The sequence below is a fragment of the Cyrtonyx montezumae genome, unplaced genomic scaffold (genome assembly GCF_038088225.1).
Source record: "Cyrtonyx montezumae isolate F1298 unplaced genomic scaffold, pur_monq_1.0 scaffold_21, whole genome shotgun sequence".
NCBI classification, from domain to species: Eukaryota; Metazoa; Chordata; class Aves; order Galliformes; family Odontophoridae; genus Cyrtonyx; species Cyrtonyx montezumae.
This window is the reverse complement of record NW_027071948.1, coordinates 2,056,293-2,071,128: the sequence shown is the minus strand read 5'-3', so window position 1 is coordinate 2,071,128 and position 14,836 is coordinate 2,056,293. Positions and strand designations below refer to the sequence as shown.

The 14,836-nt window shown below is 51.7% G+C and overlaps 1 protein-coding gene across 1 annotated transcript; it reads left to right on the top strand.

Moving 5' to 3' along the window:
- Window positions 1–2,909: 2,909 nt before the first annotated feature.
- On the top strand, window positions 2,910–13,884 carry VWA1 (von Willebrand factor A domain containing 1). Its single transcript, XM_065737964.1, has 6 exons — window positions 2,910–3,523; window positions 7,770–8,333; window positions 10,508–10,786; window positions 11,533–11,805; window positions 12,250–12,519; window positions 13,098–13,884. Exons 1-6 carry the CDS (start codon window positions 3,451–3,453, stop codon window positions 13,136–13,138), a joined length of 1,500 nt encoding a protein of 499 aa, XP_065594036.1. The 5' UTR covers window positions 2,910–3,450; the 3' UTR covers window positions 13,139–13,884.
- The last annotated feature ends 952 nt before the right edge of the window (window positions 13,885–14,836 follow it).

Genomic DNA, 14,836 nt, shown 5'->3' with positions numbered 1-14,836 from the left:
TAAACCTGTCAGCACAGGGCCCAATCCTGCTGCAGTGGTGCTGCTGGGGTCGGTGGAGTTCCCAAGTCATGCCCTGCACAAACACAGCCTGGAGCTGCTGAGACCTCCACTGTGACACAGCCCAAGCCCCAGTGCCCAGCCTGGCTGCAGCCCACCTGCAGCTCGAGGGGAGCTCCTGCCCCATCCTTCTCCCATTGCTTGCAGGGCTGCTTCGTTTCCTTTCCAAATGGGGAATTTCCAAATTCCCATATATAGATAGCTCCCTCCAAACAAAAGCTTTTATGTGGAGCTGAAGAAAGGCTGTGTTCCAAACCGCCTGTTTGTTCCAGCTGTGATTTGCCTCAGAGGATATTGCATCTATCCCAGCAGCTGCAGCCACCACCAAACTCCCTGCGGGCACAGCTCTGCCATGCATTGTGTGTGCAGATCTGGCCCTGCAATTTGGGATCAACCCAACAAGGAAGAGTGGACAATCAAAATATAGCAATTGGATGTTGGTGGTACTTTTATTCCTCTTCTTTTTTTTTTTAAGTTTTTGCAAGCCTTAACTGTTCCTGAGCTGGATTATCACTTGGGCGTGGTAGGAAGGTGATCACCCTCGATAAGTTTTGGTTGAGTTGGTGGCAGCTGGAGGCCACAAGCTGAGCCCTGCTAAGCCCCACAGACCCATTCTGGCCACAAGTATGTGGGAGCAAAGCAGGGAGAAGCTGCTGGCTCCAGAGGGCAGCGTGCATCAGCGTGCGCAAGCAGCAGCCTTACTGGAAACAGGATCTGTCCTTTACAGTAAAGTTTAAAAATAAAGTTAAATTGTGTGAGATCTAATCGTTTTCCAGGCTGCTCTTTCCTGCTTCCTCCTACCCTAGCAGGACTTCTAAGGAAATAAGAGTTTGAAAGGACTTCTAAGGAAATAGAGGTTGAAATCTCTCCAGGTTGCAGGGTGTGAGCATTTACATAGAAAAACTGACAAACAAAAACGGAAGTTATGAGCAACTCTTCTATGGGAAGTGTTCTTGGGAAGTGACTAATGGAAGGAAATCATCTCCACATCCCCACCAGCCCCAGTCGAGAAGGTCTGAGTCGTCCATGAGCATCAGCAACGACGCTGAATGTGGATCTGTGTGGATTTGATAATTAGAGAGGCAGCTGACAGCACGAGGTGCCCAGAGGTTCCATGAGCCTTGGTGATGGTAGGATCCAGGCCAGGGAGATGGAGAAGCTGAGGCACTTTGGGAGCATCTGTCCTGGTATGAATTGCTTTGTGCAATCTTTCCCTGAAAGGTTGCTCCGCAAAAGGGGCTGCATTCAGACAACTCCTCTGCTAGAGCACCTGCACCTCTGGAAGACCTGGCCCTGCTGCCCACGAGGAGGTGCAGATTCTCTAGCAGAGGAGCTGTCGAGCTGGTATTTATTTTTAACGACAAAAGGAATGAGTTATGCCCTCCAAAGTGACCTGGGCAAACTTGACAATTGTACCCACGTGCCCTTGTGAAGTCTCTGCTGGAGCACTATGTCCCAGATGGATCCCCAGAGCTGTGTGTGTGTCCCACCCCTGCAGGTGCTCGAGGCCGAGCTGGATGGGCCCGGTGCAGCCTGTTCCAATGGGTGGCAACCCTACCCACAGCAAGGGGTGGGATTGGAATGGGTTTTAAGGTCCCTTCCAACTCAGGCCATCCTATGATCTCACAGGTCACATGATGGAGAATGAGAGTAGGGGTATCGAATTCTTCTGTGTCCCTGGGATGAAGCTTATTCTAGCTCACATGAATCAGTGGGTGAGGCTGAGTCATTCCCCTAAGTTCACGACACATGGGTATGGGGTATCATACAACCTGATACTACAGCGTTCCTCCGTGGTGCAGCTGGGTACCAAACCCAGCCCATCTGCCTGAGGTGGGGCTGGGAGAAGCACAAACAAGTGCCCATGACGTTTAACTAGCTGGCTGGCTCCGGGGCTTCCCGGTTGGATCTGATTTCTTGGGCCTGTCCTGACTTTCCATTTGCTTGATGAGTTTGGATATGATTTTTTCCAGCCTGTACCGCTCCTTGGCTCATAATCCCTGTTCATTTCTTTATAGTTCCCAGGAGAGACAAAAGCAAATTGGGGGAAATATGGCTCACCACTTTCAGAAATCCCTCCGGCTTCTAAACTTTCCTCCTTTGCTACTTTTCATCCTGCCTGGTTGGTCACTCCCCCTGTCAGAGGAGATGACATTGATTAGTCTCTTCATAATTGAGTGTAATTTTCCAGCTTTTTTCTAGCTTGTAATGTCTTGGATCTGTCCAGAAGTAGCATATGCAATATGTTTTTTCCACTGATGGCTGTATGGCTTAGCTGAACATTGTATTTCTCTTTATTTCTGTGAAAACAGACATTCCCTGTAGAGTTGTAATAATTCAAGAGGGGAGCAGCTCAGGGCTCTGAACAGGAGTAACCCCCAGTGTTAAACCACAAACTCCCTGCTCCCAAACAGCACAGGTCTACATAAACAGGATGAACTGAAAAGTGAGGATAAAAGGGAAGGGGACTATTGTCACCTCCACCTGCTGAGCAGGAGCCAAAGGCAGAGTCGTGGGTGGTGGGGCAGAAGAGAGGAGGGAAGTGTGATTTGCTCAGGGATTTTGTTCGCTGGCACGAGTCTCTTCCATCTAGGGGGAATACAGGGAGGCTGTGAGCCCACCAGGGGAAAACCTGGTGGGGTTTTATTTGGCACATGTGCTCAGCCAAGCTCTTCAGCCCCTCCATCCAGCAAGACGTTTGTCATGGGCTTATCTTTAGCCCCGTTTGACTCACAGTCTGAAGCTGCGGCCAGAGGGAGGTGGGCAGGGGGGCTGTGCAGGAGCAGCCCCGCGTGGGGCAGGGCTGGGGCTGTGCGGGCAGCGCTAGGACCTGAGGAGCTCCCGCAGCCTCCTCCCAAAGGATTAGCCAATATTCCCAGGGCAGGGCGCACTCCCCGGCCCTTCTACTTTTTCTTTCCTCTCTATACGTGTTTTCCCTTCTTCTAGTTCATTCCAGAGCAGAGAGAGCAGCTTTGGATTTCACTGAGCTTCTCTCTCTCTCTTTTTTTTTTTATTCCTCATAGCTGGACTGCTGCCAGTGTCTCGCAGGGCCGGCGTTTCATCTATCGGGACAGATTTTTCACCCCAGCCCAGCTGCACGCCCGCTGCCTGCGAGCAAACCCCAGCAGCAAGCAGAGCTCGGGAGGGCAGCGCACCCCATCCCCGGCCAAGGAGGACGTGGAGAGGAAAAAAAATTGCCTTCAGCACTCAGAGATTGCACCGCAGCCCAGAGAAAGAAAGAACTGTCGGATCTCAAGGCATGAGCAGCATACAAGCTGCCCTTGGGCTATGCTAGATCCTTGCACATAATATGACTGATGCTGAGCCTTTCGTCTGCCTTCACAGAGCTGAGCTTTTGGATTTAAGGTAGTTTGCCCAGGACTGGACTTTGCTATGCTGGCCGAGGCAGTGCTTGTGCTCGGTGTGTGGCTGCAGCTCGCTGCGGGGCAGGACGCACCTGGCCGAGGTGAGTGCTGCGGGGTCCCCACCGTGCCGGGACGGGAGCTGGCCCGAAGTCACTCTGCTGCCACAGCTCCGCCGTTCCCCTGGGGTGTTGCTTTGCTGGCACGAGGGCAAAATGAAGGAAAACGTTTCTAAAATTGCTCTTAGAAAGAAAACTTTCCTCCCTTGGAAAAGAAGCTGGCAGAGTTTAGCGCAGTAATAGTCCTGACTACTCACTGCTCCCCGGGTACTGGGAGCCCTGGTTAAGAGAAGTGAAAGCAGTGATTGATACCGTACCTGTCCCGCTGTCCTCTGCCTAATCTCTGTAATTCAGTCCTGACGTTTCCTCCTTACAATGCTTTCTCTTGGCTGCTGCTCAGGGAGAACGCCTGCGTGTCGGTGTCACAGAGCTGACAGCGGGAAGGGGGACACAGAGGGGATGAGGGTCTCTCGCTGGTTAGCACTGGGCAGGAACTGCTGGTGCGGTCACTGGGGGGATCCTACTGCTCACCAGTAGAAGAAGGAGCAGCTCCGAGACTGCTGCTGGCTGCAGCTGGTTTTCCCTGGAGTTTGAACCTGAGAAGTGTGAAAGGAGACATGAAGTTCTGCTTTGCCCGGACAGGACAATTCTGCTCCTAGTGGGCAGAGCAGACAGTGGCTGTTGCTCAGATCCCATTACAGGGGACGGATTCTGCCCACCAGTGACTCAAGCTGTGGAGCAGAGTCTGGAGATGCAGGCTGGCTCATGAATTGTGCTGCTGTCCCTGCCCATGCTCCAGGGGCAGTTGTGCTGTTGCACTACCAACAGCTTTCTTTAGGCTTGCAAACTGCAAAGTAGAGGAAGAGAACGTGCTGGTGGGCAGCGTGCCTGCTCCCCAGCAGCTTTTATGTGGGCACCTCCAGCCGCTCCCAAAAGCAACCTTGAGCAAACAGCCAGCCTGGCAGGGCTCCTGTCTGGAGCTGGTGCAGTGTGCCATCACCACGTAGTGAGGGAAGTGATTGAGCCATGAGGATGTGTGGTCATAGCTCTGCTCCCTGGGGTCTCAGCTAAATGTGAGTGCAGGCAGCTTCATTAGATTCAAGAGACAAAGACAGGGATCTACTGGGCCATCAGTGGGGCTGCATGGAGAGCCCCACAAAAGGCATAGGTGATGCTCCTCACCCTCCACACTCAGCTCCTTTTCACACTTTTCCTTGCGTGGCCAAACAGCACAAGGGAAGAAAACACAGAATTTAAGACACAGCTAACTGAGACAGGACACAACCTTTTCTGGCTGTCGAAGCCTTTTTGCTCTAGGAGCACCGAGTCCCACGTAAATCAGGCACGTGGCATGCATTCAGGTCCCAGCTGAGGGGAACTCTTGGAGCGGATGTCTCCTGTCAGCATCTCGGAGCAGGACGCACACGCCTGGCTGTTTTCCTCTTGGAAAAGCCAAATGTGTAAATAAGCAGCACTGGGACTCCATGGTGACATTTTGCTTCCAACTGATCCCTTCCAAACCTTTCTTTGCACAACTGATCCTTGCCTATCCACAAGTAACAGCCCAAGGGTGACAATAGGACGCTGACAACACTTGTTCCCTGGGCTCCCCCTATGCTCGGGGCTGATGGTACAGGAGGTTTTGGGGACGTCCCTTCTCTCAGAGCCCCACAAAAGTGAGAAATCTGTGCTTGGCGTCTGGCCAAGCAGCCGATCCTTTCTTGCTGTAAAGTGAGGAAACAGTTCGAAAACAGCAGCTGCTTGAATACAGCAGGGATTTGCTGGTAACAAATCCCCAAAGCCCCACCTCTGGCATGGGGGAGATGTTTGTGTTGGATGGAGGACAAAGAAGAGTGAGAAACACCAAGGAAGGGAAAGCCTGAAGGGAAGGACAGTGCTGTGCCCAGCCACTATCAGCAGCACTGCAGTGAGGATGCTTTTGTGAATCCTCTCCAGCAGGAAAGTCTAACAGAGAGGCTGCATGGGCATAACACAGGGCTGAGTGGTGGAACTGTAGTAAGATGGATCACAGCCCCTTTGGATAGCTCTGAAATACCGAGCTGCCCACCAGCACAGCATGCTGTTGGCAACCATTGGCTGCTGGGCCATGCTTTCTGCCCCCCCAGCAGGACGTGGTGGTGTCAAGCTGCAGTCCCTTCCTGCAGCACTTCCTAACCCACGCAGCAGTGATGGGTCAAACCCGTGTCCACAGGATGCTAACATCCCACCTGCCCCTGTGCCTGCAGCTGCAGGGCACTCTCCAGCACCATTCCCTGTGCTTGGCTTGGCTCTTGGCTCTCCATCAGCATCCTCCTCCCTTAGCTGGTGCTCTGTGCAGCTTGCTACCTCATTTCCCTGGGGAGCTCTTTTTGGCAGGACAGGGGTTTGCAGTCTGCTCCCTGGGGATGCTCCCCCAGTTCCTCCATGCATGACCTTGTTTGCCACAGGGGAGCAATGTCCTTTTCCAGCACCAGAAGCTTTCACAGCTGCTTGTTGCAACACTCAGGAAACAAACACCACCACTCAAAATAATGGGGAGCAGAGGGGAGAAATGAAAACAGATGATTTCTTGCTGGGAAGAGGCCACTGTGTTGTCAAGACCACCCTCCCCTACATCTTGGCAGCCAATTCAGTGGCTTTATGCCCTTCCAGTGGGGGGAAGAGAAGGAAGCTGCAGCTGCATGCAGCCAGGAGCACAGAGCACTGCTGGTACTGCATGCCCTGGGAAGCAGCAGCACAAGGGACCTGGAGGCAATAGGTTTGGCTGTGCTGTGTGGTGTGCTGATGGAGCCACACATCACCGTGGGCAAGCAGAAAGCTGGCCAGGCTGTGCTTGTGTTTTCTGCTCAGCTCTGAGTGCCAGGCTGCTGTGCGTGTGTATCTGCACAGAGCTGAGTCGTGCCGGGTCACACAGAGCTGGATGCAAGCTGCTTCTGCCTCCTCCTGGCATCTCTGGCTTAGTCACCTCTGAGCAACTTCGTTCTCCAGTTGTTTCGTCATGGGTCTGGTATGGCTCTGTGCTCAGCCAGCACGTAATGCAGCAGGGAGGCGAAGGGCCCGGCCCTGGGTGGCTCCACTCTCACCGCAGCGTGTTGTTCGCACGTGGACACCGGTGATCCTCCCGTGGGACAGAGCTAGCACTCGAGTTCCCATTGCACATCTGAACCATGCCAGGTGTCGCTCTCAGGACCCACACTCGGTGCCTCGAACCCCTGGACTCATCCCCTGCCCTGAGTTTCCCATTCGTGCCTCCATCTGGGAGCAGTCCCCAGGAGGGGCTCAGTGACTCTGCTCCTCCCAGCTGCCTCGGGGCCTGCCTTGGCGTGCCTTCTGTAGGGCAGAGCTCTTTGCAGGAGCCGTCTCCTCCAAGCAATTAATTTTTCAGGAGCCTTTCCATTCAGCTGTCTGCTGCTTTGTGGTTTTGTCTCCCGCACATGGCTCCAGCACTCAGCCAAGCCCATCAGTGCCCCAGGTCCCACATGGCTTGGCCACCCCTCTTTCCCCATCCCTTCTCTGACAGAGCAGCCCAAGGAGGCTGGCACCTATCGCTGCTGTGTGGCTTTTTCTCCCCTTTCACACCTCAAAAGCTGCCAGAAAGCAGAATGGTGGCTAAAATCCATGTTCCCAGCACCAGGAAAGTGTCTTCCTTCCTCCAGCTCAGAGCAGAAAGTGCCCAGGAGCAGTCTAGTGCTGACTAATGAGAGGTGCCAGTGCAAACTGAGACAGCTGCAAGGCATTTTCTCTGCAGCAGAAAGAGAAGGACCCAGGGCGTGTGGGTTTGCTTTTGGCTCTACTCCGACTACTAAGCCTGAGCTTGAAATAGGACTCTAAAAATTTCATTTGTAGACAGGGGGAATGCCATTCCCTGCTCCTGGACAGATTCTGGAGAGTCCAAACCAATACAGGTTTTTGGATCTCAGAGGGTTTAGAATACAGTTTTCTGTTCCCAATAGTTTTTCTGATTGTGTACATTGGTAGTGAACAGCCATGGGCATACCCTGACTTCGGTGCATTTCAGAAGGTTCAGAAAAGCCCAGCTGTCATGAGACAGGGTCCAAGTAAAGCTATCCAACACAGGGTGATGGGGTGAGAAGCTCCTAGGCAGCTGATAGCAGGGCTGAGTACAAAGCCCAGGAGCTCTCCCTCTGTAAGTAACAGCAATAAAGAAGGTGCTTTCTGAAGTCTCTCCCCACCAAACTTCTCACTGTGTTCTAAGACCTGGCCCAAGATAACCAAGTCTTGCCAGCTGGCACATCATTTCTCTAACTGTTCCTCTCTCTTCCCTCATTAGGTCTTCAGCCCTCAATTTCCAATTCAGAGGGTGACATCCTCTTCTTACTGGACAGCTCTGGCAGCGTCTCCTACTATGAATTCTCCAAGGTCAAGGAATTCATGTGGGACCTCGTGCGGCCTTTCACCTTTGGCCCCAACGATGTCCAGACTAGCATCATCCACATCAGCACGACTCCCACCATGGAGTTCCCCTTTGATCGGTACCTGTCCCGTGGGACAGTGCAGCAAGCCATCCGGGACACCCGGCAGCTCATGGGCGACACCAACACAGGCAAAGCTCTCTCCTTTGCCAAGGAGAAGCTCTTCAGCAATGACGCCGGTGCCCGGCCAGATGTGCCCAAGGTTCTGGTTTGGGTGACGGATGGATTCTCCAGCGATGACATCTCTGAGCCCATGCAGCTCCTGAAGGACATGGGGGTGACAGTGTTCATTGTCAGCACCGGGCGGGGGAATTACCTGGAGCTGTCTGCTGCTGCCAGCCAGCCTCCCGAGAAGCACCTGCACTTTGTGGACGTGGATGACCTCCCTATCATCACCAAAGAGCTGCGGGACGCTATGCTAGGTATGCCGGGGCTGGGCTGCGGTCTCTGGGAGCTTGCAGGAGGACAAGCTTGAAAAAAACAACAGATCTCCTGATCCAGAGGAGTGTGTTAACACGTATGAAAGCTGTGTGCCTGGAGAGGGTTTGGCCCCTAAGCTCTGCTTGCACACCCTCATGGCACAGGCACGGTGCTGGCACCCATCCCCTGCCTACAAGTAGCTGGCAGTCAGTGCTCTCTTACCACGAGCAATTAGCAATGATGGTTGTTGCTCTCAGAATTAAGACTGCAGCACAGGAATGTTTTTGTTCCATAAATCCCCTGTTGTAACGTGTTCTGCATCTGCCAGATCTACAGAGCAGCTTGGCCAGTGCAGCCCTTGGAAGAAATTCCCAGCCCAGTTTGTTGGGCTCGGCAAGGCAGATGCTGGCACGTCTGTGACTGCACAGACAGCAAGAACAGGCAGAGAGCTGGTTTCCAACAGCTCTGTTTTTTAAGGCACCTATGAAAGAGTCTGGGGAGAGCCAAAGCCAGAATGTGGGACAGGGGATGAGCACTGGGAAAGCAGCAGGAATGCTGTGCTGCACAGTGTATGTCCTCTGTGTCACTGCAGTGTGAGCATCCGCAATCGCAAAGCAGGGGTTCTGCTTCAGCCTTTGGATTTGTTTGGAAAAGCTGAACAAACAACTGGGACTTTGCAGACTTTCATTTTTCTGGAGGCTTTGTCCCCATTGGAAGTCCTGTTTTGATTCCCCACTTGGTTTCTGCTGTGTGAGTCAGCCAGACCTGGCTGTGGCCTGTCCAGTAACCCCTTAGTGCAGAACCCTCCCTGTGCAGCAGTTTCTTCCTATTTTCAGCCACTACCATTTAGCAAATCACACCCAGGGGCCACATTCTCTTCTCTGTCCTTTCTGAGTATGGGACCTTCTGCACAACCAGGAGCCATGCAGACCCCAAATGTTTCCTTTCAAGTGATCGTTTCACCTTCTAGTGCATCCTGAATTCACATGGTATAAAATAGCATAATGAAAGGAGAATGTATCAGTGCTGCACAGGCAGTGAGCTGCCTCAGTTCCCTTTCTTCCAACACTCTCACTTTGCACTATGAGCAGGTGGCCAGGAAAGTGATCCCAGACCTTGAATGCCCATTCTAGTGATGGAGAAGTGTGCTCCCCACACCAGAATTGGAAATATTGCCCCATCCATGTCAAAGCAAGGTAGTAAAGCCATGAAGCAGAGGTGCTTTGTCCCAGGATCCCACTGCAGCTCCTGCAGAACAGATTATGGATCCAGGGCAGAAGGGGTTCATCTGCTGCCTGACTGCGTGTCCTGCGCACATCATAAAAGCAGCAGTGCTCCTGCAAGTCTAATCTTGACCTCGCCAGCATTCACGGGATGCCAGCAAGCTTGCTGCTGTGGAACGGTGCTTCTTTGTCCACCCTCATCCTGTGTGAGTCACCAGCAGGCAGGAGGCAAGTGTGTCCGAGCTGTGTCCAAGTGCTCCCAGGAGGGTACTGCCTGGTCCAGCACCAGAGGTTACACACTGCTTCCCCCTGCCAGCATGGAGAGGCTGAGAAGGAAATCGTGGGCATCTACAGTCTGGGATTTATCTCCCTCTTCAGTGGTCAGGGTAGCTGTCATGTGGCAGTGAAGGTGCTTGGGCTGCCCGTAGCTGCACCCCATCACTTCAGTCCTTCTGATTTATTTGCTCTGCAGCCAAGCTCATTCATTTCTGTTCCCTGAGCATTTGGCAGAGTTTTTGGCACCAGGACTTTTCCTCTGTTCTTGGCCCCTGGCAGCTGTGGGGCTGCAGAGTCCCATGGCCACAGTGCAGGGAGGAAGCAGCACTCCTTCCCACCCCCCAGCCAAGCAACGGATCTGAGTATAAAACTAGACTGCCTTGCTGGGTGCAGACATGGCTTATTTTTTGTCTCTAAATGCCACTAGTTAGAAGCAAAGTTACCAGGTGCCTTTCATTTTTCAAGCTTTGTGCATGGCTTTGAGGACTTGGGTTTGTGCTCCTGAGCTCTCAGCTCACTGAATTGATACCGAGGAGTTCAGGTGCACCTTGGTGCCTTCAGCTGCCATCAAGTGTCCTTGCAGGTCACCTCTCCCATCCAAAGGGCCTGCATTTTTGGCATTCCATGTCCTGTGTACAGATACTATCAATGATTTCTTGCTCCTACCTCTCTCTTAGATGTTATCCAAGCAAATCGGCTCCGTGTGGTGGATATCACCTCAAGTAGCTTCCGTCTGACGTGGCCCCAACTCCTGTCCCAAGAAACTGGCTACTACACCCTCCAGTATGCCCCAGCAGATGACCTGGCAGCCAAGAGGACAACACAGGTGTCTGGGGCTCACACCAGCCTCACACTGAGCAATCTTGCCCCAGAAACTACATACGAGGTGGCACTGATTCCTGAATCCAACATCCACTACTTCCCTCCCCAGACAATGAGGGTTACCACCCTGGCAGGTAAAGTGTGCACAACTCTGATGCAGGGAAAGCTCTGCTGTGCTGAGCCTCCCATACAGAGAGGAAGTCAGGACAGTCTGTGATCTGCATCCCTGATGGGGGAAGGCAGACGGTTGCAGACAAGCCAGAACAGAGGAAAGAGAAGGGATCTTTTTGCTGGCACTCTGCTGACATATCTTCCCCTAGAAAGAAGTTCTGCACTGAACTGTTATGTGAACAGGGCCATAAGATGCTCTTCCAACCTTATAATCCTCAGATTTGGCAGAAAGCAGAGCCCTGGGAGAAGGCAGGAGCTGCAGATGCAGCTGGAAAAGGGCATGTGCTTCTCCAGGCAGGGGTGTGCACTGCTGGGGCATCTCTATTTGAGGGGAGGGATTGGGGCAGCACTGGGGCACAGCCAGCCTCTCTGATAACTGGTCATTTGGGCCAGAATAACAAATCAGACTTATAGCAATTGTTTTAAATTGCGGTGCACTGGAAATCTGAGCAGGGGTGGCAAAGTCGTGATGAACTTGCACCAAATATTCAATTTCTGTGTGCAACAAGAGTTTTTGATGAATAGTTGTGCCTATTGCACGCTGCTCACATGGAGAAACCATTTCCTAAGAGCTGACGTAGTCAACTACAAACATCCTCTTCCTGGCTAAATCTTCCACCTCCTGGAAGTTGGGTACATTGTGCTCCTCTGAGAGCATCCTGATGCCATGAACTACATGCTCATTCCCATCTATTTGCTCTTCTTTCAGAGGTAATCAGTCCAGCTCAGGTTCTCATCTCAGACTCCAAGCCATACAGTTTCCAGGTCAGCTGGGCTCCTACACCAGACAGCGTGACCAGCTACCAGATCCTGTACGGTCCACTCCGTGGCAACTCAGCACAGCTGCTGGAGGTGGATGGTACCCACAACAGCACTGTTGTGGAGAATCTGGCACCCAACACCACCTATCTGGTGACAGTGACTGCAATCTACAGTTCAGGAAAGGAGAAATCGTTGTCAGCCAAAGCATGCACTCAGGAAGGTGAGTGAGCAGCACCATGCTGATAGGGAACACCATGGGCACAGATCTGCATCTGGGTGAGGCCTGAGAACTCTGCTGGTTCCTGGGGTTGGATGGGAGGGGAACATCATAGCTTCTGACATTAGGTTATTGTGGATGCCTACGACCTAGGGCTCAAGGTAACGGCCTCAAGTTGCACCCCAGGAGGGGCAGGTTGGATGTTAGGAAACAGTGCAAAGTCACCATCCCCAAAGCTGCTCAAGTACCATACAGATGTGGCACTGAGGGACATGGTCAGTGGGCATGGTAGGGTTGGGGATCTTAGAGATCACTTCCAGTCCTAATGCTTCTGTGATTCTATGACTGAAAGCACAACGGCCGCACGCAGTATGACCAGTCTACTGAAGCCACAGGGACTGCTCCATGCAGAGTCCCACAGTAACAAGGATCTTCTCCCTTCTCTAGAGGGCTCCAAAGTGAAGCACCTTCGCTTTGAAGATGTGGGCTCCAACACCCTGAAGGCTTCGTGGGATGCTGCAGATGGGAAGGTCCTCGGTTACAGAGTCAGGTGCCGGCGGCAAACTGGCCCTTCATCGCTCATCAGCGTGTCACCACAAATCCACAGCGTGCTCCTCACAGACATGGCCCCAGGCACCACGAACAAAGTGTGTGTGAAGTCCATGTACAAGGATCAGCCAGGCAAGGGGCTGTGCCGCATGGTGCACATGCAGCCGGGTGAGTTGGGGAGCAAGGGAGGACCCTGGGCCTGAAGGGAACACGGGTGCTGAAGATCCAGCACAGAGCTGTGCTGAAATACTGTGCTCATCAGTAAGCTCGTCAACAGGGCTTCATCACAGCTACCACTCCAAGGATATTGCCTTAAGCTCGGCTCTTCTCCTCTTTATTAAGAGCAGTACTCCTCCTAGTGGCATTATGGTTACAGGCAGGAGGAAAAGCAGGCAGGGGATTTGGCGGTGATTTGGGATGATAGAAGAGGGGAGGGCACTGATGAAAGCTGGCTTTCAGCAAAGGAGAGACAAGCTAACTACTGAGCACAGCTACTAAGGCAGTGACATCTGCTTTCGTCCTTGCACTACCCAGAAGCCACTTAGTATAATGAAACACAAAGGGATTTTCAATAGGCTGAAGCAAGAGCTAAGAAGCAGCTGTGTGACAGAGCAGAAGCACAGCCTTTTTCCTGCCAAGAGGCCAGAGTGATGATGATGATGACCACAGAGTCACCAGATCTCTGACTCAGTCTGATTTAGAATGGGTAAACAAAGCTGACGTCGTGCTTTTTGTGTTCTTCCCAGCTACAGAAGCACCAGGATACAAGGACAGACAGAGAGCATGACAGACCTGAGTGTGAACTGATCCCCCACAGAGCAGGAGATCTTGTTTGGACAAAGATTTGGATAAAATGGAGGAACCTGCAGAGGAAATCAGAAAGCTCACAGACCATCTCCCAGCCTGCACTGCCTGTTGAGCTGTCCTGGTTGCAAAGCCTGAGGGCCATCCTCAGTCAAGTTCTCGCAAAGCTTGAAGATGGGGTTCAGCTGGACAGAGCTGACAATCCCACTGCTAGATGCCAAATCTGTACCCTCTCACATAAACACACCTGACAAACAACAAACAAAAGGCAACCTGATGAATCCTCACTATTGCTTGCTTATTTCCTGTACTCTATTTATTAAATGTTGATACAGTTGTATTTTTGCAGCCTGTGAGCATGTTCAAGGTGCAGCTGTTTGATGCACTGGCCTTTTGTTCTAGGCACTGCACTCAGAGAAAGATTGCAAGCTGTCAGCAGCCACTTACACTGACACAGCAGCTTTCCTTCAAGTCAATACACATTTCAAAGTAGGCATCCCTAAAGCATAGCATCTCAGGGCTGGAAGGTGAAAGCAGTAGAAGAAAGAATAACACATACAGAGACTGTACAGTACACAGAGGAAACCTGGTCAAAGGCAGTAGGACTTCTGAAAAGAGGAAGAAAAGATGTTATACCCATTTGGTCTTTGGCCAGGACATGATTTTGTAAGACATTTTGCTTTCTATCCAGTAAATGAATAATCTAGTCTTCCCTTGAGGGGTGGGAGGTTATGGTGGGGGGTTATGGCAGATTTGGTCAGTGAACTTTGAGGAATGGAACAAGAGGGCAGTGCCAGCCCAGGAAGCTGTTGCTGGGTGCTCTAGGAGAAAAGTTTGTTCATGTCTGCCTGCTGAATTCTTGAGCCTTATCAACACTGGTGTTAAATCCATCTGCTGCAGCAACAGAGATCTCAGCCGGACTCTGAAGGACTCAGTTCCACCAAGTCATTTGGTTTGGGATTTGACAGCAGTCTGAGAGAGCAGAAAACTGGGAACTTTGCTTCTCCATCAGGTTACACTATTCTCAGCCCTCAGCTGAGCTCAAGGAGCAGTAGCAAGTCAAGGAAGGTCAGACTGCAAGGCCACATAAAGCAGTTATTTTAGTTTCTCATTCAAATGCATACCTTCAAGCAAAAACAGCACAGTGCTGCCTGGATTGTGACCACTGAATGACTGTGGCATACCTGCAATCAGCCACAGCAAGTCAGGTATGAGTCCTACCATAAGAGCAGCTATATCGAAATTAATTAACATGCTCTATGGCTAAATTAGGGGACATCAGTTCCCAGCACTATCATTCCTGGCTTCAACCTCTGCACTCTTAAAACATTTTGAAAATGTCTTGTCCTGGGCTCCTACCCAGTGCTAAGCTTTATCTCCTTCTAAAAACTTTTACTTTTTACAGGAGATGAATAAATTTGGTTCTTTCCCTTGGGCCCCACGCTTGAATTGGCTGTCACTACACTACTCTTCAGAAAGAGGAGGTGGAAAATAAATAAGACAATTTTAGCAGCTAGTAACAAAGCCAAGTGAGAAGCCCAGTTCCAAAATTCAGGACTTATGACTATAAAGATATACAGCTACTTCTCTGGTCACCAAAACCAGCATCAGTGGGATCACCTCCCCTCACTAGTGCTTGCTGTATCTTAAATACATTGCTTGTTTGTTCTACATACGAAAG